The sequence below is a fragment of the Stegodyphus dumicola genome, chromosome 7 (assembly GCF_044657685.1).
Source record: "Stegodyphus dumicola isolate Sdum_Otavi_A_Nest chromosome 7, ASM4465768v1".
Classification (NCBI taxonomy): Eukaryota; Metazoa; Arthropoda; class Arachnida; order Araneae; family Eresidae; genus Stegodyphus; species Stegodyphus dumicola.
In genome coordinates this window covers 13,813,546-13,839,730 of record NC_140774.1, presented here as the reverse complement: position 1 = coordinate 13,839,730, position 26,185 = coordinate 13,813,546, and the positions used below count along the sequence as shown (strand labels likewise).

Genomic DNA, 26,185 nt, shown 5'->3' with positions numbered 1-26,185 from the left:
AAATATGATCCAAATCAAGGCATGGCCAACGGCCTTTTCCTCGTTCACCTCGTATTTCTGTATATTAAAAAAAATAGTTTTGTTTACAACACAACTTCCTTATTTACTTAAATTACAAGCTTTGAACTTTTTAATGTCACCTTGAAATGTATGTATTAAAATATTTTCTATTGCGTAACTCCTGCGACCAACTTCCTTCATTTTTAGTTTACGATACATAAAATACCAGAGAAGATAAACTATTGCAGTTCCATAGGCAGTTCGCTTAGTAGAGAGAGCCGAAATTCAGGATTTTACTGATATAAGAGACGTACACTATGTTCTCCGTAGGTAAGTTTTGAATAAAACGTATTTGAATTTGTAACGTTATACGTAAATGAAATTTAAAAAAAAATAGTTTTTAGATAAATTATCTTTATTAATTTAAAGATAATGTTTCTGATATAATTAAGAATAAAGCCCCTCAATATTCCTGCTTTCATTTTCCGGAAATTTCCGAATTCTTAGAATGTTTTTCTGCTTCTACGCTTACCAAAGAATAATTCTCTCTCTCTCTCTCTATATATATATATAGATAGATAGATATAGATTATATATATTGATGTATCGAAAATGCTCGATAAAATCGGAGCTGGTGTGTATTCAGAGCTTTTTGCATTCTGTTCTTCTTTCAGTACATTTTGAATCAGTTCAGTACATTTTGAATCAGAACTGAAGGCAATTAGAGTTTCAAAAGAATAAATTAATGTTAGAAAACCCCAAATGAAAAATATTATTTTTTCAGACTTTCTTTCAGCCATTCAAGGAATTTCTGCACATAATGTCGCAGAATTAAAAATTGATAGCCCAAAGAGGCGCCAGACCCTTAGGGCTATTTTAGTCGCAAAACGGCATTTTGCGTCGTTTCACTTAATATTTCGTCGTTCACTTAATATTTGCTGCATTATTGCAATTAATAAGTGATGTTTCTAACGTGGCTCATTATACAGCTAGCAGAATAGCTTAGCTATGTTCCACGCTCTTTTTTACAGTTCTTGACTTTTCGTTAAATGGCTAAATGTTATGAATCAAAGATTTTAGTTTTAAGTAAAATAATATGAACGATCTAAAAATGTTAGCGAAAGAGAAAATTTGCTGTAGCATATTTCTCTATTAAACTACTCACCATAACTATGGACCGCTAACTAATGATTTTGAGTGATAAATAATGATAATGAGAATATTAAGTATAAACGGTACTTATCCCGTCGACGGTGAAACGATCGCCAAGCCGCGCAATTTTGTAGCAATTATGGATAAACTCGACGTAACAGCACACTTATAACATCTGCGCTTTTGGGTTTGATGTAGCCCCGATTAGTTATCGCTAATCTACGATAGTTTTAGTATGAACAAGGATATTAATTAACTGTTTCTGCTGGCACTTTTTCTTGCATTTTCAGAAAAAAATACTAAAATTTAAAACCTGCAAACAGTGTATTATTTTCAAAGAATTAGAATCTTACGATCAAAAAGGCGTGTGTTAATGGACATGATATAGCCATTTGAATATGGCGGACAAAACAGTTATAACTTTTAACACTGCGGAAAATCTGTACTCGACGCTCAGACGGTACGGCAGTAGGCGAACCTACTGCGGTACCGAAGGACCCGGGTTCGAATCGCGGAGAATACATGGATGTTTGTAAGTGTATAGTGTCCGTGCGGCATGGGGGCACTAAATATGCGACGAGGCGAAAGTCCTCTCGTGTGGATTGTGGGGAAGGGAGAGGGATGGCAAACGCCCCGATGCTCTTCCACAAAATTCGGGGGGGGGAATAGAAGTCCAGTCTCTGCTTGGAGTAGGCTCTGGCAAACATTCTTCCATGTAATATGGACACGATAACAACAAGTGTCTGCTCATAGTGGTCTAAGCAGAGCTTCTGATAAAATCGCTGGGCCTAACAAAATAGCAGAAAAGGTCCAAAGACGTCTTACGAAGAGGGTGAAATAGTAATTATTGATTAGTAAAGAAGTCTCCATTCTTTCAGAATTCCGAAGGAACGATTAGCGTAACTATAGTGGGATCTCCGCGAACTTTCATGATCAACGGGATATTTTGTACACATTGTGTAAATAATGCGAAATGTACTTTCTCCAAAGAGTTTAACTTTATGAGCTCCTTATAATTTTTATAAGCGGTCTTTTAGACCTGAATTCCGATTTCGGTAAAGAATTTAAGAGAAGCAAATGTTTTGGAAATAAAATTTCTGGCAACAGCTAGTTATCTGAAATGAGAAACATACTTTCAGATTAATTCGTCTTTTTAAATGTCGCTTGTAAACAATTGCGGATTTCAGGATATGTTTTCGCCGTTTCCGAAGAGAAATAGTCCTATTTCATAATTCGAGAACGTTGTGAATTGCACGGTATTAAAATTTCTAAACACAAAATAAATAACAATTATTAAACGGATAGGGGTAAATCATCCATCATTACTTCTGCATAGAAAGACGACTCCAAACGATTATTCCAAAAATGTACATACTGTTTCTAACATTCCTAAAATTAAATCGTTAGTAGTAGGAGAAAATCCTCCGACACAGAAATCAATTGCGAAATTTTTAAACGCATTTGTAGCAACAATAAATAAAATAAAAAACTTAACAACTTGAAAAGCTAAAAAATGTCTTGTTCACTAGATTTTGATGGGGAGAGCGACTCAACGAAGAGCAATTCGTAAAAACCTATAAAAAATTATTTAACAGAAAGTAAATAGGAATGCATCGTGTCTCTCGATGATAATAGCTTTATCTAAATGACTGTAATAGAGAAAAGTTATTTTTGTGATCTAAAACGAAGAAAGCAGATTGTACAAACTTGGTTCCGTGGATGCAAAGAAAATGTTTGTAGACGGTTTATGATTGTCACAGAATTCTCTTACAGTGGGAAATTTAAAATAGAAGAGTAAGAAAAAAAATGCTAAGGTAAACTCGACATACTTCCCAAGATAAAGTAATACGTCCGATATTTCCAGAAGAAATTCTGTTTCTTTATCTCAATTACCTTTCAAAGAGTGATATTTCAACCAGACAAAACAATAAGTCATACTTCGAAAAGTACCACTGCATTCCTTGAAAAATAACGACTGTTACAGGTATGGCATACTTACATTTTCAACCTATTCCTTTCAAAGGTGCATGATATTTAACCTATGGACTACTGTGCATTTGATTCCTTGAGAAATGCTCTTTCTAAACTCACCATTATGAATGAGCTCTGAAAATTTGTGGAAAGAATTCAAAATCAAAAGCCTTGGAAATTTTACGAAAAGCCCTTTTATCATGGAAACCACAATGAAGACTTATAGTCCATAATTAGAGTTTATCAGATCTAACATTTGCCGCCCAGACGGTATAGTGGTTAAGGGAGGTAAACCGCTGAGTTGGCTTTCGACCCAGGTATAGATATATCCATGCAGAATTGGTTACCAACTCGGCGAGAGTCAACCACTAGCTACCAGGCCGCAGCCCTGGGCAGCCCCGGCTGAGCAGACGACATTTATAAAATGCAAAAAGGAGATATATATATGCATACAAGGCACTTGGAGAAGAGTACAACAATGTACAAAGAAATATATACATGTGCATACAAGGCACTTGAAGAAGAGGGCAACAATGTACAAAGATATATATACATGTGCATACAAGGCACTTGAAGAAGAGTACAATCAAAATATATGTATATACATATAAATACCAACTCATATACAGATATATAGTACACACTTACATACATAGATATTCCGAAACAAATAAAAGTATACATACTCTCACTCATATTGATATATACACCCATACATATACGTTATCATGATAGTTAAAGTTTACAAGAAGCATGCCATTGAGGTACGCGTGATCCTTAGTATAAATTAGGTACCATAAATCAAAGATATAAACATGTATAGATACATTACAGCATTTTCAGATACAGTACGAACTTTATGTATGAGAACATGGCACAGCATAAATACAAAATTACATATTGAACATGTATATCACATACTCTGTTGCTGACATATTGAACTAGCTTATATAGACTTTATGACTACTGTCTTCCAGTGTCAGAAGGTTAAGGGAGCCTACTACGGTACCGAAAGACTTGGGTTCGAATCCCGGAGAAGGCATACACGTTTGTAAATGTGTAGCGTCTTTGCGGCATGGGGGCATGCTAAATACATGGCGATCCTAAAGTCCTCTTTTGTGATTTGGTGGAAAGGAGAGGGGTGGCAGATCCTCGGACCTACCTCGGGGTGCTGTCCCTCAAAATTGGAGTGGAAGTAGAAATCCTACCTCTTTGAGGCCCTGGCAGCCATTCTTCCATGAAATACATGGACAAAACTATAACAGCAACAAAGATAGAATATTTAAAAAAATACTCCTACTGTTTTAAACATTAATTAAATGCCTCCAAAATGGTGCTATAACTATGCAAACATCTTGTGTACAATCCTTGTAAGTTCTGTACTCCAGGGGTAATTTTCTGATTTCAGGGGATGGGAATGCCATCAGCCTGTTAAGTATTTAGTTTTAGTTTATGAATATAAAAAGTACTTTTAGTTATGATATGGTATTTATTAACATTTTCTGTCATTTTTGTTATTTAATTTCTAAAACACGTTAAAATATCTTCTAAATCTAAATAAATGCATATATACATTTTTCGAGTTTTGGAAAGAAGGGGGAATGATATGAAAGGCATGCTTACGGGGGGGGAGTTGAGAATCATTGGTCTATAAAGGCTTGGCGTATTCATATAAATGATTTATTCCTACACAAAATACATCCTTTGAGTTTCTGGTTACGATTTCCTGAATCTCTTCAGTGCTGTTAAATTAATAACATTTCACGTGAGACTTCACTTAAAGGGAAAAGAAAGTAAACCACAGGAACCAAACCTGATAAATAAGGGAAATAAGATCTGTGATACTTTTCTTTATTAGAAATTATGGCATCCGCCGAAAATACCCTATCAAAAAAAACGGGAATAAAAACAACGCGGTGAAAATAGAGCGCATTGGGAAAACGATAATTTTCAAAACATTCTGGTGGAAAACAAAGCAGTTCTAAAACGTCGCCGCTTTTAAAATATCGCCATAAAAATAGTGATAAAAATGACGAACGTATATATTGTTGATGATTTTGTATTTATATAGTTAATTTTAGTACAATTATAATTAAAATTGTTGTACTTTTGTCTGTCTATTTTAGCGTGAGACAAATTTTAAGAGAAAGCTATGCTGAAAAAGTAAGAATACAGGGCATGTGCATTTAACATTGAGTAAATGGTAATTTGTATTGAAATTGAATAAATGTAATTGACCGCTATGTTAGCTGTAACAGTAATTCGTAATTCCACCCTCGTATTTCGAGAACCCAGTAATTTCAAGAAGCAGAAAGTACTAAAAATATCTCGAGGCCGGTTGAAAACTAGTCTGTAGTGTAACTACTGATTATAGTGTGTAATACTGTGAACACTTGTACGAATATTTCTGTATTAAATACCGGAGTTCTGAAATATTTCTTTCGATAAAAATAAATTTTATTAGCTTTTTATTGGACTTGTGCATTCAATCAATCTATTACGAACCCGTACGCACGCAACAAAATCATTGCATGATTATACAATAGTGGACATGTAAGCACATTTTAAGTGAATTTTTGCGTAATGATTTGTGAGCAGAAGATAAAAGGAAGTGTATTTTTATCTCTTTATTTCATATTTTTTACTAACGAATAAACTTTATTGAAAAAGCGAGAAGGGAAATCAAGTTTTCAAATTTTAGAAATTAGTAAAACTTATAACACTTAATAGCATTTTAAACTTATGTTCTTAGATGTTAAAAGCCATTATTAAGTAACGTCTTTTATAAAAACGTATTAGTAGATTTTTCATGAAAAAAAAAATGACAGGAAAGATTGGAAAGAGTGCTCGAGTTTCCTTAATGCTTTTTCAGAAAATTATTAGTTAGTACAAAAATTTAAAATATTAGAGGTAAAAATATTTATTACATCTTGCACTCACAAATCAGAAAACGTATCTCTGCGATGTTACTGTTACGAAATTCCCAGCTGAGGTAAGATAGCTTCCTCGCAAAGCGGAGTAAGGGTTCCCAAATTTGGCGCAAAATCGCCCACGGCGACAAAATTGGTGATATGCCATAGATGGAGCGACAACATTATAGGCCTCTGAGTGGCCCGGGTTTTTGAATCTGTCATGAAGACCTGCATTTAAAGAGCCTAAATATGTATATTTATCTATTTTAGTCTCTATTTTCATAAACTTGCGTTCATCAAGATGGCATTTATATTATTAATGAGAGTAAGAAAGCAAAATATCTTAAACTCTAAGACAATATATAACAAGTTGTAGAGTCATTAGGTTAATTGGAAGCAGAAAAGATGAAAAATATGCAACCGCCTTCGGGAATCGAACCACGGACCTCTGGAATACCGGCCCAGCGTGCTACCGTTACACCACGAAAGCACGGTAGGGAAGTGGGAGAAATACCTTATAAAGTGACAAAAATCTCATGACCGGATAAAGCCGGTCATGGAGCTCAGAGAGCTAGAACGAATTATTACCGGTTTTTTCCTAAACGTTCTCGAAGGCAGCTCAAAAGCTATATGTAACCTTGCCTGTATGTGGAATAAGTATTTTGAATATGTTGAATTCCGTAAATAGTGTCTTGAATTGAGACATCAGCTCAAGAGCGATCGATCGGGTCGGGAGCTGTATCTTAGTGCTTTGGCGTGAAACTGTCTTCACCATCATAGCCTGATAGCCTGAAGGCTGTGTTGCTGATTGTTTCAGCATGTTTGTCGTAGTTTTTAGACGGCTGCAACGTGTCTTTGGAACTGTTATGTGTAATACTGACGAATAAACTGTGTTTTGATTCTTCAACAAGTGTTGTGATCAATCACTCCAAATCCACGAATCCGTAAAATGCAACAATATTATCACGTGATGATTTGTGGGTGGTTTATTTCTTAACACGATATTTTGCACAACGAGCATTTAAAACTTTTTTCACTGCTTTATTTTTTGCCACAAGGTTTTTCCCCTTGCTGTTTTCGCTTAAGATGTTTTGCATGGCGAGGTTTTTCCCTTGTCATCTTTCGTCCGTAATGTTTTTTTTTTTTTTTTTTTTTTTTTTTTTAGTCCAAAGGGATCTCAGTCCCGAAGGACTATTACTTTCGTTTTGGCATTTTGCGTCGGACTCCTATAAATGTCGGTTCACTTTTCAAACTGTTGCCACAAAATGTTAGAGTCCTGCATTATATTTGAAGAAATTAAACAATGAAAAATCTGCATAAATGTATGCATATTTCTCACATTGTGATAAAACAACGGTATCTAGAGTCATGCAATTTTGAATGCCGTAATCCTACTGCGAATATGAGCATTTGAAATCCCAAATTTGAAATTTGGAATTTGTTTTATTATCGATTTCATATTTTGTAAAACTTTAACAAGTCGAACTTTTGAGTAACAAACTCAACGATTTAAAAGCAAGGAATGGCAACAATCTACGGGGGAGAAAAAACCTTTTTATCTTCATCGCGTCCAACTGTGTATCGGAAATTCTAAAGATAGGCTTATTTTAAAATTATTTTGCGACATTACTATTGAACTGAATTTTATGGTTTAAGTGCAAAGAGCATGATATTTAATAAATAAAGGTAACACACAAAACATTAAGAAAACGCCCCTTTGGACGTAATTTAAAATCTGAAGCATTCCAGATTTTTTTTTTTTCCCTCAAACCCAAACTGTTTGTCTGACGGCGCACTGTAAACTCTTTGGGTAAATTTTACGAGGGAGACTCGTCATTTGAATTTAAGAAGCAGATTGAGAAGGAGAAAGAAATTGGGCACATTTTCCAGACAATATTTCGGCAACAGAATTAAAGAAATGCCCTACAAAATGGTGTCGCGTATGTTATAAACATAAAATAAGAAAAGAAACCACTTGGCAATGCGAACAATGCCAGGTACCTTTACATTTACCGACATGTTTTGAAAAATACCACACGGTACAAAATTATTCTTGTTGTTGTTACTAGGAATATACTAGACGAGGTCCACGAGTCCATTCACCTTTAAAAAATCGAAAACAAGCTTAGGAGACCCGTAAAGGTCCACAAGAGACAACTCCAGGCACTCAAGGATATGTGCCGGTGATGCGGCTGCATTGTGACACTTAGAACAAATTGGGTGCATCTTGATACCACTCTCAAAAGTAAGTCCCCTCAGGTGCCCACTGAAGAATCGGGAAAGTGTTGTCTGAACACATCTTTCGCAATCCATAGCAGGGGATCTTCCAAGACAATCTGCTTGATACTAGGGATGACTCGGGGGAACGAGCCATATTTGCCTGTCAGCATGTCTTCTAATGGAATGCAGTTCAAGATATGTCAGTGAATTGATAATTGGCAAAGGTTCTTCAGAAGCCTCCCTCGCCAGAATGTCTGCCATTTCATTCCCCCATATATCAACATGGGAAGGAATCCACTGAACATGCACTTCACAGAGTGACGAGACCTGCCTAAGTTTGCAAAGAATTTCGGCTCCGGCCCTATCACCAAGTCTTTGCCAGTTTGAAAGATATTTGATAGCGCTACGACTGTCAGACAAAATCCATTCTGCCTTAAGATCTGTAAAGTACCATTTACAGATGTATTCCATCTGTAAAGTACAAAACTCCACTCCACAAAATTATTAGACGTTTAGTTAGTTCTTGTTCTGTATAAATATTTCTATTTTGTTTCATTTATATATTTATTTACATTTTGTAACTAAAATGCTGTTTCGAAAATATATCTATGTCACCAATATAAATATATTCCAAATAAAATGTATTACTTTTACATCTTAATTCATATAGCGACAAATTAAATCCGTCCCATAGGAATAAAAATCTTCAAATAATTAGTACTCAAAAGGTTAAGGTCATGGTGCATGTTCAATCCTAAAGCACTGAATTCACTTCCGAAGTCTGTCCACAACGTATTCATGAATTATATTATCTGTTCCTAAAGAAAGAATGCGTTGGAAATTTCTGTCTAATCGGAAACGGTTTTTACCCACATTACGCATGAATATAATCGAAATTTCTCGAATCAGTATTTCTATAGCCGTGGCGAACTTTCTTCAGACGAAGCAGACAACTGCCATTTTGTCTTAGGATCTTAAGCAAAGCTCTAAGTTTTCTCTCCGTTCTCCATCCCAGTTTGACTAAAGAAAAAAATAAATAAATAAATAAATTTTTAAAAATTTGAAAGGTTTCAGATTTTAAATTACGTCCAAAGGGGCATTTTTTTAACGTTTTGTGTATTACCTTTATTTATTAAATATCATGTTCTTTAAACTTAAACCATAAAATTCAGTTGAATAGCAATGTCGCAAAATAATTTTAAATTGAGCATACCTTTAGAATTTCCGACACACAGTCTCGCGTGCTGGAGATGAAAATGTTCTTCCTGTCCAACGTTGCCATTGCTCGCTTTGAAATCGTTGAGTTTGTTAATCAAAAATTCGTTCAAGTTTTACAAAATATAAAATCGATAACAAAGCAAATTCCGAATTTCAAATTTGGGCTTCCAGATGCCCATGTTCGCAGTAGGATTATGTCAGTCAAAATTCGATGGCTCTAGGTACCGTTGTTTTATCACAATGCGAGAAACATACATAAATTTATGCAGATTTTTCATTACTTATTTCTTGAAATATAATACAGGGCGATAATATTGAGTGGCAACAGTTTGAAAAGTTAAACGGACATGAAGAGTGATTCGACGCAAAATCGAAAACGAAAACAATAGTCCCTCAGGGACAAAGCCCCTTTGGACTAAAAAAACTGAAGAGAACTAAACCCTACATGGTGCAAATAAGCTGACAGTTTTAACACGACTAAAATGAACTCATTATTTTTTTTTTATTTAATACCTTTCCGCCATTAGGTATTACACGGAAAGAAAGGGATGCTCGTGGATGATATTTTGAAGGGAAGTGGTTGTATCCTCATTGCCAATCGAGGAAAACCAGGAAAACGCCTATGCAGCCAACCTGTTCCCCGTGTCTCGAACCTCAGATCAAAATACCACGTGAGAACAGGGTCTGGCGGCTTTCATAGACTATTCGGGGAATGTTCCGAGTCCGAAATACCGGTGTTCAACGGCTTTTACCTCTCGGCCTCTGGTGGGCAATAAACTGACGATTAGAGTAAGTTTTCTTCCGTAAAGTATCAACCTGGCGCATATATCTTTGAAGAGAAAGTTGTTTGGCCCGTGTTGCCATATTACGGGAAAAATGTAAAATTATCTTTCATAACGATAATTTTACATCTTTCCCGTAATATGGCAACACGGAATGACGACGCCTCTCCAGGTCTGGTTTTGAACAATATTTTTTCTCTTGAAAAAATTTTTGGTCTTGGCCAGACCCTTGCTTCAATACCTCTGTTTAATTATTATTATAATTTTAAATTTAATTTTTTGGTACTTTTACAAAGTATTAACTCTTTAAGCTAGTATGTCCTCCCATAAAATCTTGCATATTTTGACTAATAGCAAATTACTATTTATTTTATTTTGTACATCGGCATTAACATTCCATTATCTATTGTCTTTATTACAGCTTAATGTGTTTCTTCAAGCGGACCCGTCGGGGAATCGGAACAGAGAATTGAGACTTAAGATATTGACAAAGTTTTTTTTAATTCATTAAAAAATTTTTCGCGTACAGTTTCAATTGTCTGTTTCGGCGAAACGCGATATGGAGTTAGCTTGATTCGAAATTCATTAAAAAATAATTTTCCCTGATGAGCCATAATGAGATTCGAATTAGGCTAATCTGCCATTTACCGCTTCTTAGTTTGTATATATTTTTATGTTTTTGCTCAAATAATTTGTTAGTACTTTTACTAATGTTTTAAATCTACCTTTATTAGATTAGCATATTGCTTACTATTAGTATTGATTTTTACTTGTATATATTCAAATGTTGTATTTTTTTCTCTTGTAACACATTTCATTGCAACTTATTTTGCTTATGTTAATGTTTTCACTGAGCCACTGTATTAGTATTTCAGCGGCTTTTTAGCGTACGGACTAGGATTTCTCTTTTAACCTTTTTTCTAAATTTTGCAGCACAGTGCGCAAAATTTTTTGACCACATAGATCTTTTACTGTTTGTTCGTTTTATCTTACTTTAAATTATCTTTCATAAAATGTAATGAATTTAGGATACGTGTTTAAAACTCTAGTTAACTTACTTCACTTAATGTGATCGTTTTTAACGCATTTTTATTTATGTGTAAGTAACTTTTACTGTTAAAAATTTTCAACCGAAGTTTGACTGCATAATGAATATATTTCACATGTAAATTTAAGCATTTATTTTCATTTTTTGAAGTACCTTTTATCCAAAATTAGGCCAAGGCAAAACTGCGTAGCTCTTGATTTATACTACTGCGTTGCTTATTTCGATTAAAATGTTTTGAGTGTTTCACTTTTTTTAAACCTTGTTAGTTTTCATTGCCATGACAGCAAAATATTAAAAGAAAAATCTAGTAAAAGATAGAGAGAAGATATAATCAATGCAGTTAAGATTAATCTAAAGTATTTTTTCTTTTTAATTTTGTGTAGGTAGTCGTTTTATCAAATTCTTGCACGCCATGATTTGATGAAATGTCCCTTTGTGTGTTTTAGTACAAAGGGGCAAGTAGTTTTCCACTCGAATATGGCCATCTGGAAGCCGAAATTTGGAATTTGGATTTAGTTTTATTATTTATTTCAAATTTTGTAAAACTTAAACAAAATTTGATTAAAAAAACTTAACGGTTTCAAAGCGAGCAATGGTAACACTGAAAAAAAGAAAAAAAAAAAAAAAAAAAAAACATTTTTATCTCCAGCGCGAGAGACTGTGTATCGGAAATTCTTAAGGTATGCCCTTTTTAAATTATTTTGTGATATTGCTGTTGAACTAAATTTTATGATTTAAGTGCATTAATAAATAAAGGTAACATACAGAAAGTTAAAAAAAAAGACCACTTTCGCTGTAATATAAAATCTGAAAACTTTCAGATTTTTTTTATTTATTTTAATTATAATTATTGTTCAAATTTCTATATTGGAATGGCGCGGAAACCGAAAGAGTAGTTTCGCTTCAAAATATTAACAAATTCAGCTACTCTCAGTTTATTCAAACCAAACTACAAACACATAATAATGGAATAACCATACGGTAAACATCTAGTAATATTCCAATAACACAGTTAAAATTTTAAAATAAGTATTAGAACAGTTACATGTCAGCTACGTTCTAGCGACCGAATTCTGTCGACGACAAATCCCAAAGCGTATTGCCAACGCAGGACAATGTAAAATAATTCGAGAGGCATGGAAGTAAACTATTATTAGTCCAAAGGGGCTTTCTCCTTGAAGGACTATTGTTTTCGTTTTGCGATTTTGTGTTAAATCAGTATAAACGTCGAATCACTTTTCAAACTGTTGCCACCAAATATTAGAGTCTTGTATTATATTTGAAGAAATTAAATAATGAAAAATCTGCATAAATGTATGTACATTTCTTGCATTGTGATAAAACAACGGTACATAGAGCCATCGAATCATAAATGACGTAATCCTCTTACGAATATGGGCATGTGAAGGACCAAATTTGAAATTTTGAATTTGTTTTATTATCGATTCCCTATTTTGTAAACCTTTAATGAATTTTTGATTAACTGACTCAACGATTTCAAAGCGAGCAGCGGTAAAAATGTACGAAATATTTAATGCTTATTTTTGTGATATTGCCGTAGAACTGAATTTTATGGTTTAAGTGCGAAGAACGTGATATTTAATAAATAAAAGTAACCCACAAAATAGTAAAAAAAAAAAAAAAAAAAATTGAAATGTTTCAGATTTTAAATTACGTCTAAAGGGGCGTTTTTTAACATTTTGTGTGTTACCTTTCTTTATTAAATATCATGTTCCTCGCACTTAAACCATAAGATCCAGTGAAACAGCAATATCGCAAAATAGTTTTAAAACGAGCATATCTTTAGAATTTCCGATACAGAGACTCACGCGGTGGAGATAAAAATGTTTTTTCTGCACAACGTTGCCATTGCTCGCTTTGAAATCCTTGAGTTTGTTAATCAAAAGTTCGTCAAAGTTTTAAAAAATAGGAAATCGATCATAAAACAAATTTCAAATTTCAAATTTGGTCTTCCACATGCTCATATTCGTTGGAGGATTACGTTATTCAAAATTCGATGACTCTATGTACCGTTGTTTTATCACAATACAAGAAATATACATACATTTATGCAGATTTTTCATTATTTAATTTCTTCAAATATAATGCAGGACTCTAACATTTTGTGGCAACAGTTTGAAAAGTGAACCGACATTTATGAGTCCGACGCAAAATGCCAAAACGAAACTAATAGTCCTTCGGGATTCAAATCTCTCTGGACTAAAAAAAGGGCCCTTTGAACGTAATTTAAAATCTAAATTTTTTTTAAATTGAGAAAATATCTCTTAAGTTAACTATATCAGTAAAGGAAAGAATGAAATAAAATGACACGTTTCAAAACCTTTTAAATGACCGTACTTAATTTGAAACACAAGAAAAGTGCGGTAAGATATAAGAGCAACGCATTTTATTTAATGGTAACTGATGGAAAAATTTGGAGCATACGTCGGTCTTCAGAAAATTATTGGTGCGTATTGTTACGTCACAGAAAAATCCAGACATACTACTAAAGCTATCACGAAACGAAAAAAGAAAAATCGTTACTGAAGTGTAAGAGGATTTACTCTTCCTTAATGTTGTTCGAAACAGCCCAACACTTGCAATTTAATGCATGTGTCGAAAATGGACAATATCCATCGGTCATCTAGCCATCCCATGACCAAGAACTTTGCCCAGGATGCTCCACGGGAAGTGAAGAAACCCATCAGAGAGGAGAAATTCTTTCTCCCCCTTCTTTGAAACTGAGAAGGAAGATTCAAGGGACAGATCCCGAACTCAAAAACGAGTAGCCTCACAACGTTGAAATTTCGTATATAGGACAGCTATAACATGTAGTTGTGCACGTCCTTTTTGGGTTCCACATAAGCCATATTTGTTTGTCTTTTTGCAGAGTGGTACCAAAAGTAAACTTTCAGTTTTGTACACCGGGAAATCTGTCTTCTTCCTCCCCCCATCCCAAATTGCTTGATTTGCGTAGAAACTCTAATTTTTAATGTATTTTTTTTAAATTATTTAAGTGTGTTTGGTGTTTCATCATTTTCTATATTTTTCAATTTTTAATGAAGATATTTTGAGGTTTTTAGGTATTTTTGCCTTATCGCGAACGTAGAACTGAATTAATTGAATGAGAAATATATCTCTAATGAAATTCGAGGAAATAAGTGCAAATGAAATGCAGCAAACAAAATACATATAATTTAATATTCCATAGAAGGAAGTCATAAGGTCGCCACATCAGATTTTTACTTCCTTGTACAAAGTAAAAAGGAAGTATTGTAATCGCGAAAAGTTGCAGGCAACATATTTCAACGAAAATATCCATTTTCACCGCTTTCGAATGCAATTTAACGATGTTTTTGCTGATATCTTTACGTAAGGACAGAATAAGACTCTTTTAATCCAAAAAAATTATAAAACTGCTTTAAAATGAATTATGAAGAGAAATTGTCGTGGCGCCTGTACGTACGTACGTATCTCGCATAACTCAAAAACGAGTAGCCTCAGAACGTTGAAATTTTGTATATAGGACTGCTTTAACATGTAGATGTGCACCTCGTATTTTGGTTGCAATCGGCCGCATCAAATATATTTATATATATATCCACTCTGTTACCCGGCTCAGTGATCTCAGTTTCTTTATTCTTATATGTTTGTAAATTGTACATTTTTTGCTTTAAAAATGATTGAATTATGTTGTTCTTGTCTTCCGGTTAAGGTTTTTATGCCTTTAGTAAATCTTTATGCAATATTTTTAGAGTTATAAACAATTTTAAAGTTGTTTAAGTGCCACTAAGCCTAATAATTTTTTTGATGGCGGTCATTGCTTGTTTACATTTGAAACAGCAGAGTAGTGGATTTGTTAATAATAAAACGTAGCTTTGAAACAACAAAGATAACGCCTTCATTTATTACTGCGATTAAATCATGCTTAATCCTTTCTGGAATTTTTTCTAGGAAATAAGTGTTTAAGATTTACTTAATTTTTAATAATTTAATTTTTAATAATTAGTAATTTAATTTTTAATAAAGATAGTTTGAGCTTTCATGTATTTTTGCCTTGTCGCGAAGTGAGAACTGAATTAATTGAATGAGAAATACTTAATCGTCTGAGAAAAACTGTTTCTTTTTTGTTTTGCTTGCTTAATTTCTTTTATACATCGTTCTAGCTTTATTATAGTATTTGAAAAAAACATGTGGCAACGATTAGATAATTCTTTAAATGATATAAATTTTGTGCATTCTGAGTTATAATATGAACGGAACCTAGCGCCAGAGTGTCGCTATGTTAAACAAATAGATTGCATTTTAAAGAATGCCTTTATTTTATTGTGGTTTACGCTCTGTCGGCGAAGTAGATTTAATTAAATCCAATAAGTTTAAACGAAATGCAAGAAAAAATGCGTATCATTTAATATTCCGTACAAGGAAGTCATGAGGTGTACACATCAGATTTTTTTATATAAATTTAGAATTTATTCTCTTAGATTATTGAACATTTATTGTCGATTATTTATTTTTTCAGGAAGGTTTAGTATTGACGTTAAGGCCACGTTGTTTACATTTTATAGACTATTTTGTCTAAGATATTATCTATCATTTTTCGCATAAATAATGGTAGAATAGAGCAGCACATATTAATTATGTATTTATGTATTCCACCTTTACGAAGGAATCGAGGAAGATCGCTGTATTTCGTTAACCACTAATAAAAATGCACACTTATGTACCTACTTGCGAAGCACAACCTATTCAAATCAAGATATGTCTTTGAAGATTTACGAATCTTCGCTCTGAGCTGACGCAATAACTTGTTACGTAAACCATGAACATTACAAAAGATATCTTTGAAGTCCTCGCTGGTAATATCCGGACGACAATGAATAAGCATTCTCAGTATCTGGAGGATCTGCTTACTGATATGATGTAGCTTCTCTCGTTGAACGTCAAAACTAAGAAATAAATACATAAAAATTATTAATCTGCTCACTGTTTTCGAATTTTGTATATCTCATCATTCAGAATCAGAGATGTAAAAACGAAGCAACGATTAGAATTCAGACAGTCTTTGACTGAAGTCTAATAATTGCTGCATTGCTCAATTTTATGCATTGCTGAGTCAAATGCTTAAATCAGAGTTCTCAAATTGGTGGCCCATATGCAGCTCTCGAACGCATTTCAAATATGTATTTGTTGGAAAAACTTCAAGATTTTAGTTGTTTGAAGTCCGAGTACATTATTTTCATTACCATTAAAAACGAACGTTGATAACGCACCACAAAATATATAAATGAAGAAAAGTAATTTACAGTGTGATATAATTTTATTCAAAAATTTGAAAACGCAAATTTTTTATGCCTAAAGGGACTTTAGTCCCGAATGGGATATTAGTCACGAAATGACATTTTGCGTTGAATCCCTATAAAGGGCGTATCATGTTTCAAATTGTAGCCACCAAATAGGATCGTCCTGCATTATATTTAAAAAAGAATAAAGATATAATTAAATAAGGAAGAATCTACATAAATCTATAGATGTTTCTTGTATTGTGAAAATACCGATGGCACCTGGAGACATCAGATTTTAAAAATCGTAGTCCTCCACCCAACAGGATTACCTGGAATCCCGCATTTTGAATTTCAAATTTATTTTATTATCCATTTCATATTTTGTAAAACCTATGTAATTAAAATATGAAAATAATCTTATTCAATTAACGGACGACTTTTTTATTAACAAATTCAACGATTTCAAAGCGAGCAGTGGGAAAACTTTACGGAATAAAGCATTTTTATTTCCAGAGCGCGAGACTGTGTGTCGGAAGTTCTAAAAATATGCAGTTTTTAAATATTTTGTGATATTTCTGTTGAATGGAAATTTATGTAGTGTAAGCCCTAAGAACGTGATATTTAATAAATGAAGTAAACACAGAAAACGTTTTTCTAGGGGCAAGGGCAATTTATGTTTATATTAAAAAGACAAAAAAATTTAAACCATAGTCAGAAAACGGAATATTGATATTACGAACTGAGAAAAAGACTTAACGGAAAAAGCATGCTAACACTTAACGTTTCATCGAGAATTCTAAGATATATTCCTAAGCTGCTTTTAAAATTTTTGCAATTTTGTAAGAAAATCTCTAATTTCGAGAAATATCTAGAACCTTCCATTTCTCGAAATTACTAGGAGGCACATACGGTTAAATTACATGAAAGGACTAGACACATTTCAAATAAAAAGCCAATTATAGTCATGCAGGGACCAGACCAAAATGTAGCCAAATGGTCACCGAATTCCGAGACTTTTGACGATTTCTCACCAAATTTGGCGACAAAGTTAGTCACCAAAACCTATTCCTCAATGTTATATAGACTTGCCTCTGTAACTTTACTTTTCATGACTACCCTTTATTATTAACCTGAAATTCTTGAAAGAGCTTCGCTTTTTCAAGAAAGATACTCCAGTTTCACATATAATTACACTAAATTATTTACATATATACAAAATTCGTACCAATGTTTAATACTGGGAAGATTTTTCGCGACATAAAAATACTCATCATTTTCATTATTATTTATTGTTTCATGTCATTTTATTTGTTGATGTATTTCATTGTTAGCTACATACGTATGCAAATATTTTATTCTCTGCACGACCCCGGAATAAGACGTCAAATTTTAAACAATGTTGCTTATTAGCCAAGCACAAAAAATTTCAATTAATTACTTCAAGAAATTGATTAAAATTTATTTTTGAACCGACTCCTAAAGGAAAGCTGTAGCATAGAAAGCAATGTTAGATATGGCTATAGTACAGAATTCTTGACGATCTTCTTATAACAAAGTCACCAAAAATTCTAAAATTTAAAATTAATCATTAACAGCAATTTATGTCATAATGTAGTCGAATATTTTGCGCTTTGCATTTTGGATGAGTATAAAGTTTTACTAAATATACTTGCAGGTATCAAAGGTGTGCATGAATGTTAGATTTGGCAACTTTTACAAATTTGTTTTAAAATGTAAAAATGTCAAAACATGGATATTTATGTCATTTAAACCAGTAGTCGGAAACTTACATTGCGAGAGGGCCGGGTACTCGATCTAAAAGTAACTGATGAATCAGGAAAAAAATTAGGAAATAACGAAATCTAAAACAAATTTATTAATTTAAAAGTATTTAAGGTTATTTATGGTATTCCTAATCTCACAGTATACCAGCCTGCTATTTCATTGTTCCTACTAGCTTTATTATCAAGCACTATTTTCTTCCAACTTACGCCGTATACGATTCAATAGCAAAATTACAAAAATTTTCAAAGCAGCATAAGTTTAGAATTCCCTATGCAGTGTTTGCTGACATACGTTTTTCTAATTTTTTCACTCTTTTCTCAATTCATCATATCAACGTTCAGGTTTCTTAGTAAAATGGCTTGCAAAACTTTTTGTGTCTTTATTATTAATGTATTGCGTGTTAACTTTATTTATTAGATATCACGCTCATTGTACTTACGTCACACAAATTCAACAGCAAAATCACAAAATATTTAAAAACAGCCTATCTTTATAATTTCCGCTAGACAGTCTTGCGCGCTGTAGAGAAAAATATTTAATTCCGTACAGTGTTGCCACTGCTCGCTTTCAAATCGTCAAATTTGTCAATCGAAAAGTCATTAAAATAAGCCAGTATTCCAATTGATGAAATTAAATAAGTCTTTATTTTATGTTCAGAATCTACACTGTTACTTCTCTTTTCCATTTTCCTGCCAGAATACAGCTCGCACTTATTTAGATGAGTGTTTGAGATTGTTTAGACAGAGATCATAACTGTCTGTTAACTTGCTATGCCAAAGATACGGCGGTAGACGTGAGCTCTAGCCAACTCAAAATGACATCTCTAAACTCCAATATTTTATTTTAGATATTGAGGGCGGGTGCGGAAACGGGAGTTTTAGTATAAATAGCTGAGAATCCTCATATGGTTCTTACCAATAAGAACGCGCAAGCTTTAGGATAAAGCACTGAACAGCGTCTATTTATTTGGGAAAACTATAAGCCGTTAAATTAATATAAGTTATCTAGGGATTATCATTAACCAAAGGCTCACATGGACTTGTCATATTAAACACGTCACAGGAAAAGTCTGTAAGTACGGCTAACCAACTTTCTGCACTCTTTGGAAGTTGGTCCAGACGGTCTCTCAACAAAAAGATAAGTATATACATTATAAGTATATCCTTATCTTTTTTTTTTTTTGAGAGAGATAGTATAATTATTTCTTTTTGTTGAGAGACAGTATATACATTATAAGTATATCCTTATCACTATAAGGCCAATTCTGTGCTATGACTCTATAAGGCCAATTCTGTGCTATAGACTGGATGTCAGCCACAAACGTGATAGACTTCCACAAACTTCAGGCTGTACAGAATAAGACTCTGAGAAGAACTGTAAATGCACATTACCTGATTAGAAACAAACTTGCAAGGATTAAGTTAATTTTATTAACAGTTAAATTTTAAGTTCCTTTCCTGTCAAATTCTTAACTTCAACTTACTACTTCCGGCCAGAACGTTGTTTTAGAATCACGTCTGAATACATAATGAGGAAGAGCGGTATTTAACCGCGAAGTTCTTTATTCTTAGTTAGAGAGAATCAGAGTTTCTGATTTACGCCCATCTGCCTTTTGGCCACTCTCTCTCTCAAAGCTGTTATTACGCTCGGCCGTACTCAGGCGCTTGTTAAGCTTCGTAGTCAAATTGAGTTAAGGAGCCAGAATCTTGATAGCTTCGGCTATATTTCTTTAGTTAATCTTAGTTTTAGTTTAATATTTAGTCTCTTAAGTTCAAGCGCAAGTTTCGGCTTTGATTGTACACTCCAAGACGGAGTTTTGTTAAATCTTATTGGAATAATAAAGGGTTAGTTACCCTTCCATCTTCTTGTTTCTTGGGACACGAACTTAAGCGATTATTCGCTAACTAGTTCTTAAGATTCGTCACTTTCTCCAGTAACTGAGATTTACGCTAGTGAGAATCTTACAAACTGATCCTTGACGACTTGAAAATCGACCCTGTAAGTGAACCACATTACTATACTTGATGAGCAGTTTTTTTCGAAACTGGAGTTAGCTGTGATGCTGCAAATTTTTCAGAAGTTCTTAGTTACCAGATCAATCCAGAAAGTAATTTAATCAGACCATTTGCTACTCACATGCTTAGAGAATACAACTTCGTGACCTAGCTTTGACTGTCGACGAGTACCTGTTTTCCTACGCTGCGTGATTTTTAGTTCATCGGATCGCGTGCTCACGAGGCTGAACATGTTTTTGTCTCTCGTCGCTTTGCTTTAAATTGGCATGCATGCAGTAAAGGAGACAATGGTCTCCCAACTATTACCTAACTTTCCTGACTGTTCCTGGAGTTTCACCCGACAGCTTCTGCCATAAAGTCATGTCCCGTTAGTGGCTTACCTTTCTTACCTGTATTATTCAGGCCCCTTCTGGGGCCACATAAGCAAATTCAAAATCAGTATCAGTGTTTAGACAGAGCGTGTTCTTCCTGTTGAAAGCCCCGTTACTAATCTGCTATTCTAAAATAAAAATTCGGAGCTGCTTTGCTTTATTCTTGCCGATATGGTTTTCAAGCCGGTGAAGCTTAAGAGACAACTTTCACGTTTAAATTACTCTTCATAGCCTTTGGTTAGTTTATATTTCCATTAATCTTTTAATTTAAGATTATACTTAGAGTTCTCGCCATAATTGCTGGCTGATTTGTAAGCATAAGGTGTGCCTTCTTTTCAGCTTACTTAGTTTTAAATGAAAGCGTCTTTTACAACCTTCTTACGTTTCTATGTTCATCTTAGATACAGCGATAAATCGCTTTCTATGCATAAGCAACTCAAGGAAGAAAGCAGCAAATTTATATTTTAGCACTGTGTCGAAGTAAAGAGCAAATATTACTGAGAGATTTGTTCTTATGGAGACGTAGGGAAAAAGAAGTAATTGCATCTGATGAACATTTCGCCCAAAATGCTCAAACAGTTGGCAGTAGCACACGGAATATATAATAGCTTTAGTTATTAGCCCAAATGGGCTTTATCCTAGAAGGGCTATCAGTCTCGAAACGGTATTTTGCGTTGGTTCATTATAAATGTCGTTTCACTTTTCAAATTGTTGCCGCCAAATATTATCCCACTGTATTATATTAAAGAAATTAAACAATGAAAAATCTACACGGATGTATGTATGTTTCTCACACTGTTAAAAAACAGTGCTGCCTAGAATCAAATTTTGAATAACGTAGTTCTCCACCCGAACGTGGGCACCTGGAAGCGCAAATTTGAAATTTGTTTTATTGTCTATTTCATGCTTTGTAAAACTTTAACGAATTTTTTATTAAAAACTCAACAATTTCAAAGCGAGCATTGGCAACACTGTAGGGAATAAAACATTGTCTCGAGAATGTCTATTGGCTCGAGACTGTCTATCGGAAATTCTAAAGATATGCTGATTTTAAATATTTTTGCCCCAATGTGTCCTTAGCCCAAATGCTCTCGAAACATGTATATGTTTGTAAAAGAAAAAATGCCCATTGAGGCGTAATATAAATAAATGCTCTCGAAACATGTATATATTTGTAAAAGAAAAAATGCCCATTGAGGCGTAATAAAAATTCTGGAAACTTTGAGATTTTACTTAAAAATTTTAAATTCAGTTTTGTATTGTTATAATTCCCTGATTTATCGTCAACGCGTTTTGACCAGGAATAAATTTTTAAGCTACAGACCTTTTTATAGTTTTGAAAACCGGAATTTTCCTAATGAATATTCTTATCTTATTCTTAGGCTCACCAGCTGCCGAGTGGTAAAGTCGCTGAACACTGGTAGTTCGGTCTGAGGTTCGAATCCCGCGAACGGGCTGGCTGCATGGGTGTTTTCGTGGTTTTCCCCATGTATAACGTGTATACGAGCCAGTTTCCCTTAGAAAGTCGTCCACGAAGGCATCTCTTCCCTTAGGCAGATAGCCCTAGTGTGCTTTGCCATAATTAAATATACCACACCACTTTATCTTATTCTTATCTTTTAAAATCTGCTATCAACTTTCGTAGTGTTAAAGAAATTAATATTAAAAAATGCTAAAACGCGAACAAAAAGAAAACTCGACAAAACTTTAGTGATGTGAGCAATGAGTGAAATGGGTGCAATCAAAAAATTTAATTTATTATTATTATTTATTTGTTGTATTATTATTATTTATTTGTTACGTGCTATGCCATTTGGCACAACACGGAAAGGGACGCATGACCCGTGTAGGACTTCTTAATAGAAATTGACTCGTATCCGCGTTACACATGGTGAAAACCACTAAAACGTCCTTGGAGCCAGCCCGTTCACCGAGACTCGGAATCCGGATCGAAGTAGCAGTGTCCAATGGCTTTTAACGCTCGGCCGATGGCGGACCTTAAAACAGATTTCTGATGACCAATTCGCAACTTGGAAACTTTGAATCAGTTTTTACTTTCTTCTTCGTTCATTTTACATAACAAAGATACAGGGTGTCATAAAAGAACTTCTTCGATATTTTTGAGGGAGGATTAAATTCCCCTTAATATGTCCAACCTCTCCTGGAAAACCAGCGATAATATATTTACTTTTTTATGTACGTACTGTTCTACTTTACTTCCCAATAATATATTTACTTTTTATGTACGTACTGTTCTACTTTACTTTCCAATAATATATTTACTTTTTTATGTACGTACTGTTCTACTTTACTTTCCGATAATATATTTACTTTTTTATGTACGTACTGTTCTACTTTACTTTCCGATAATATATTTACTTTTTTATGTACGTACTGTTCTACTTTACTTTCATGTATTTTTGCTTTTTTAAAATGTACTATTTCAATACATACCTTGCAATTTATTAGTTTTTGTTAACACCACTTTGTGAAATAGTTAATCGTCCGCTCCATTAAATTGGCTATATTTGTACTGCTTAATATGGCTTCGCTATGTTGCTACGATAATGCAGTTTAAAAAAGAAAAGAAAAACTTTCAGTTGTTTCGCTGCGTTCGTTTGTTTCGCTGCTTCATTGGAAATATGATTTGAAAAGTTAAATTAAATTATTAAAAAATGTTAAATTGTGTTTGCATTTTAAATTATATTACAGTCCACTCGGAAATAACTCTACAGTTTTAACACAGTCTTCTAAAGTATTTACATTTCCTAATTTCAGTTTGCTTTTCAGTTGTTTTTATATTTACTTTCCTGGGAGATAATCCTAAATAAAAAATTAATAATTACTTAGAAACACGAAGTATTTCTACTTAAAACAAATATTTGTTTCAAGCCTCGTGAACACGCGATCCGATGAACTAAATCCACAGCTACGTTCTTGAATACGCTCCTTTGTAAAATAATTGCACAAATATCCTAATACCTTAAATTCTTATGAAGCGACAGCCTAGGAAGTTTTTGTGCTATTTGGTTTTTGACGTTTCTCACATCTGCCTTTAAAAGTAAGATGTTATGTTCCACACATTTAATTACTGTGACATTAATTCTAAAATTAGCAGGGTTCATTCTGTTCAGCTTAAAACTGTTTCAGGTATTAAACTGAATTCTGCATATGAATATCAGGTCGAGCTTTTTCTTATTTTTATCCATGCTTTTTTTTTTAATTTTTTAATATATATATATATATTAAAATAGTTAAATAATGAAATATATCTATTTTTAATTTCTTGGGATTTTAATGATAAACTGTTCGAGATGTTAGACTGTAATTTAAGGTTTCCAAACTGATTTTGTTTTCCCCTTTTTAGTCCAAAGGGATTTGAATCCCGAAGGACTATTAGTTTCGTTTTGGCATTTTGCGTCGGACTCATAAATGTCGGTTCACTTTTCAAACTGTTGCCACAAAATGTTAGAGTCCTGCACTATATTTGAAGAAATTAAATAATGAAAAATCTGCATAAATGTATGTATATTTCTCGTATTGTGATAAAACAACGGTACATAGAGTCATCGAATTTTGAATAACGTAATCCTCCAACGAATATGAGCATGTGGAAGACCAAATTTGAAATTTGAAATTTGTTTTATGATCGATTTCCTATTTTTTAAAACTTTGACGAATTTTTGATTAACAAACTCAAGGATTTCAAAGCGAGCAATGGCAACGTTGTGCAGAAAAAACATTTTTATCTCCACCGCGTGAGTCTCTGTATCGGAAATTCTAAAGATATGCTCGTTTTAAAACTATTTTGCGATATTGCTGTTTCACTGGATCTTATGGTTTAAGTGCGAGGAACATGATATTTAATAAAGAAAGGTAACACACAAAATGTTAAAAAAACGCCCCTTTGGACGTAATTTAAAATCTGAAACATTTCAGATTTTTTTTTTTTTTTTTTTTTTTTTTTGTAATAGATTTACGTGAAACGAAATGGTTTTACGCAATTACTATTAGAAGCGAAAAAACGGTTTCCCTCCAAATATGTAATAGTGGTGCCATCTATTGATGAACACACACAATAACAACTGACCTCCAAAAGGACAAAGTTGTTTTTCTCTTGGTGTAAAACCGATGGGAAAAGGAGCTGAGGATTGAAAAATTAATTTAAGCATTTTCAAGTCCGAAGAATACGGAAAAATTATCTATATATTGATTATTCATGCCTGATAAAAAGTTTTACGAGATTTTTTTATTTCCATATTTACTGCCTCACAATTTTGTAGTCTAGGAAATCATAAAGATGTACGATTACGCAGAAGGCTTTGAAATTCGGAAAAACATGTTCAGATTATTTTGTAGAAGAATAATTTTAAATTCTTTTAACTTTGTGTTTCATTTATATTTTTAATTTTTACTATTATAATAATTACCTTATAATATACCGCCAGCATTAATTTATGTAATCTCTTAATATTTTGCTCTCCCAAGCACCAAAAAACGGTAGCTCATATATATAAAGGAAACTTATTTCTGCACAATAAATCTTCATATATAGACTTAAAATATGTTTTTCAATTATTGCATTAGTGTAATACTTCTATCTTTTTACTTTGAGCTACAGAAAATTCCAGAAACTGACAGAAAATAAAAAACTACAAAAAATGTATGCGTTATATATCATGCATTTTGAACTAATTGCTGAATATGTAATACCGGTAAAGAGAGAACAATTGCTTTAAATTTAAAATAAGTTTGATAAAATTAAGTAAAATAAAATGTGCAAGTGTTCTTGTGATTTTGGTATGAATCACATGTTGTTTTCTCTAGAAATTTTCCCATGAAGGTATCCCCTCTCCCTTGAAGAGATAGCGTTTATATGCTTTGCCATAACTTGCCAAACATAACAAACCGGCAAAAATTTTGCTTATGATAGAACGAAGAAATTTATATGATTTCAAACGCAATCTTGTCGTCTAAACTTTTCACAATTTAATATTTTTAACCCAAAGGGACGTTAATTCCGACTGGGATATTACTGTTGAAGCGTTGAATCACTATAAACCGCATATCAGTTTTCAAATTGTTGCCAACAAATATTATGGCTGTGGTATTATATTTAGAGAAATTATCTAATGAAGAATCCGTATGAATGTATACATATTTCTCGTATTGCAAAAAAAACCACGATACCTAGCTCCATCCAATTTTGAATAAAGTAGTCTTCCACCCGAATTTGGAATTTCTAATTTGTTTTAATACCTATTTCATACCTTGTAAAACTTTAACGAATTTTTTATTAACAAACTCGACGATTTCAAATCAAGAAGTGGCAACACTATGCGGAAGAAAAAATATGCCTCCAGCGCGCGAGACTGCGGCGTTAAAATTTAAACCCTTTCAGATTTTTTTATGTATTTTAATTAAAA

The 26,185-nt window shown here is 33.3% G+C and overlaps 1 protein-coding gene across 1 annotated transcript in view; it reads left to right on the top strand.

Annotated features, from left to right (window-relative positions):
* The first annotated feature begins 248 nt into the window (after nucleotides 1-248).
* The window catches only part of LOC118201942 (acetoacetyl-CoA synthetase-like), a 139,627-nt gene continuing 113,690 nt past the window's right edge, over nucleotides 249-26,185 (top strand). Inside the window, exon 1 of the mRNA XM_085819896.1 lies at nucleotides 249-330. Within this exon, the coding sequence (XP_085676022.1) occupies nucleotides 318-330 (13 nt within the window). The 5' untranslated portion in view covers nucleotides 249-317. The remainder of the gene's footprint in view (nucleotides 331-26,185) is intronic.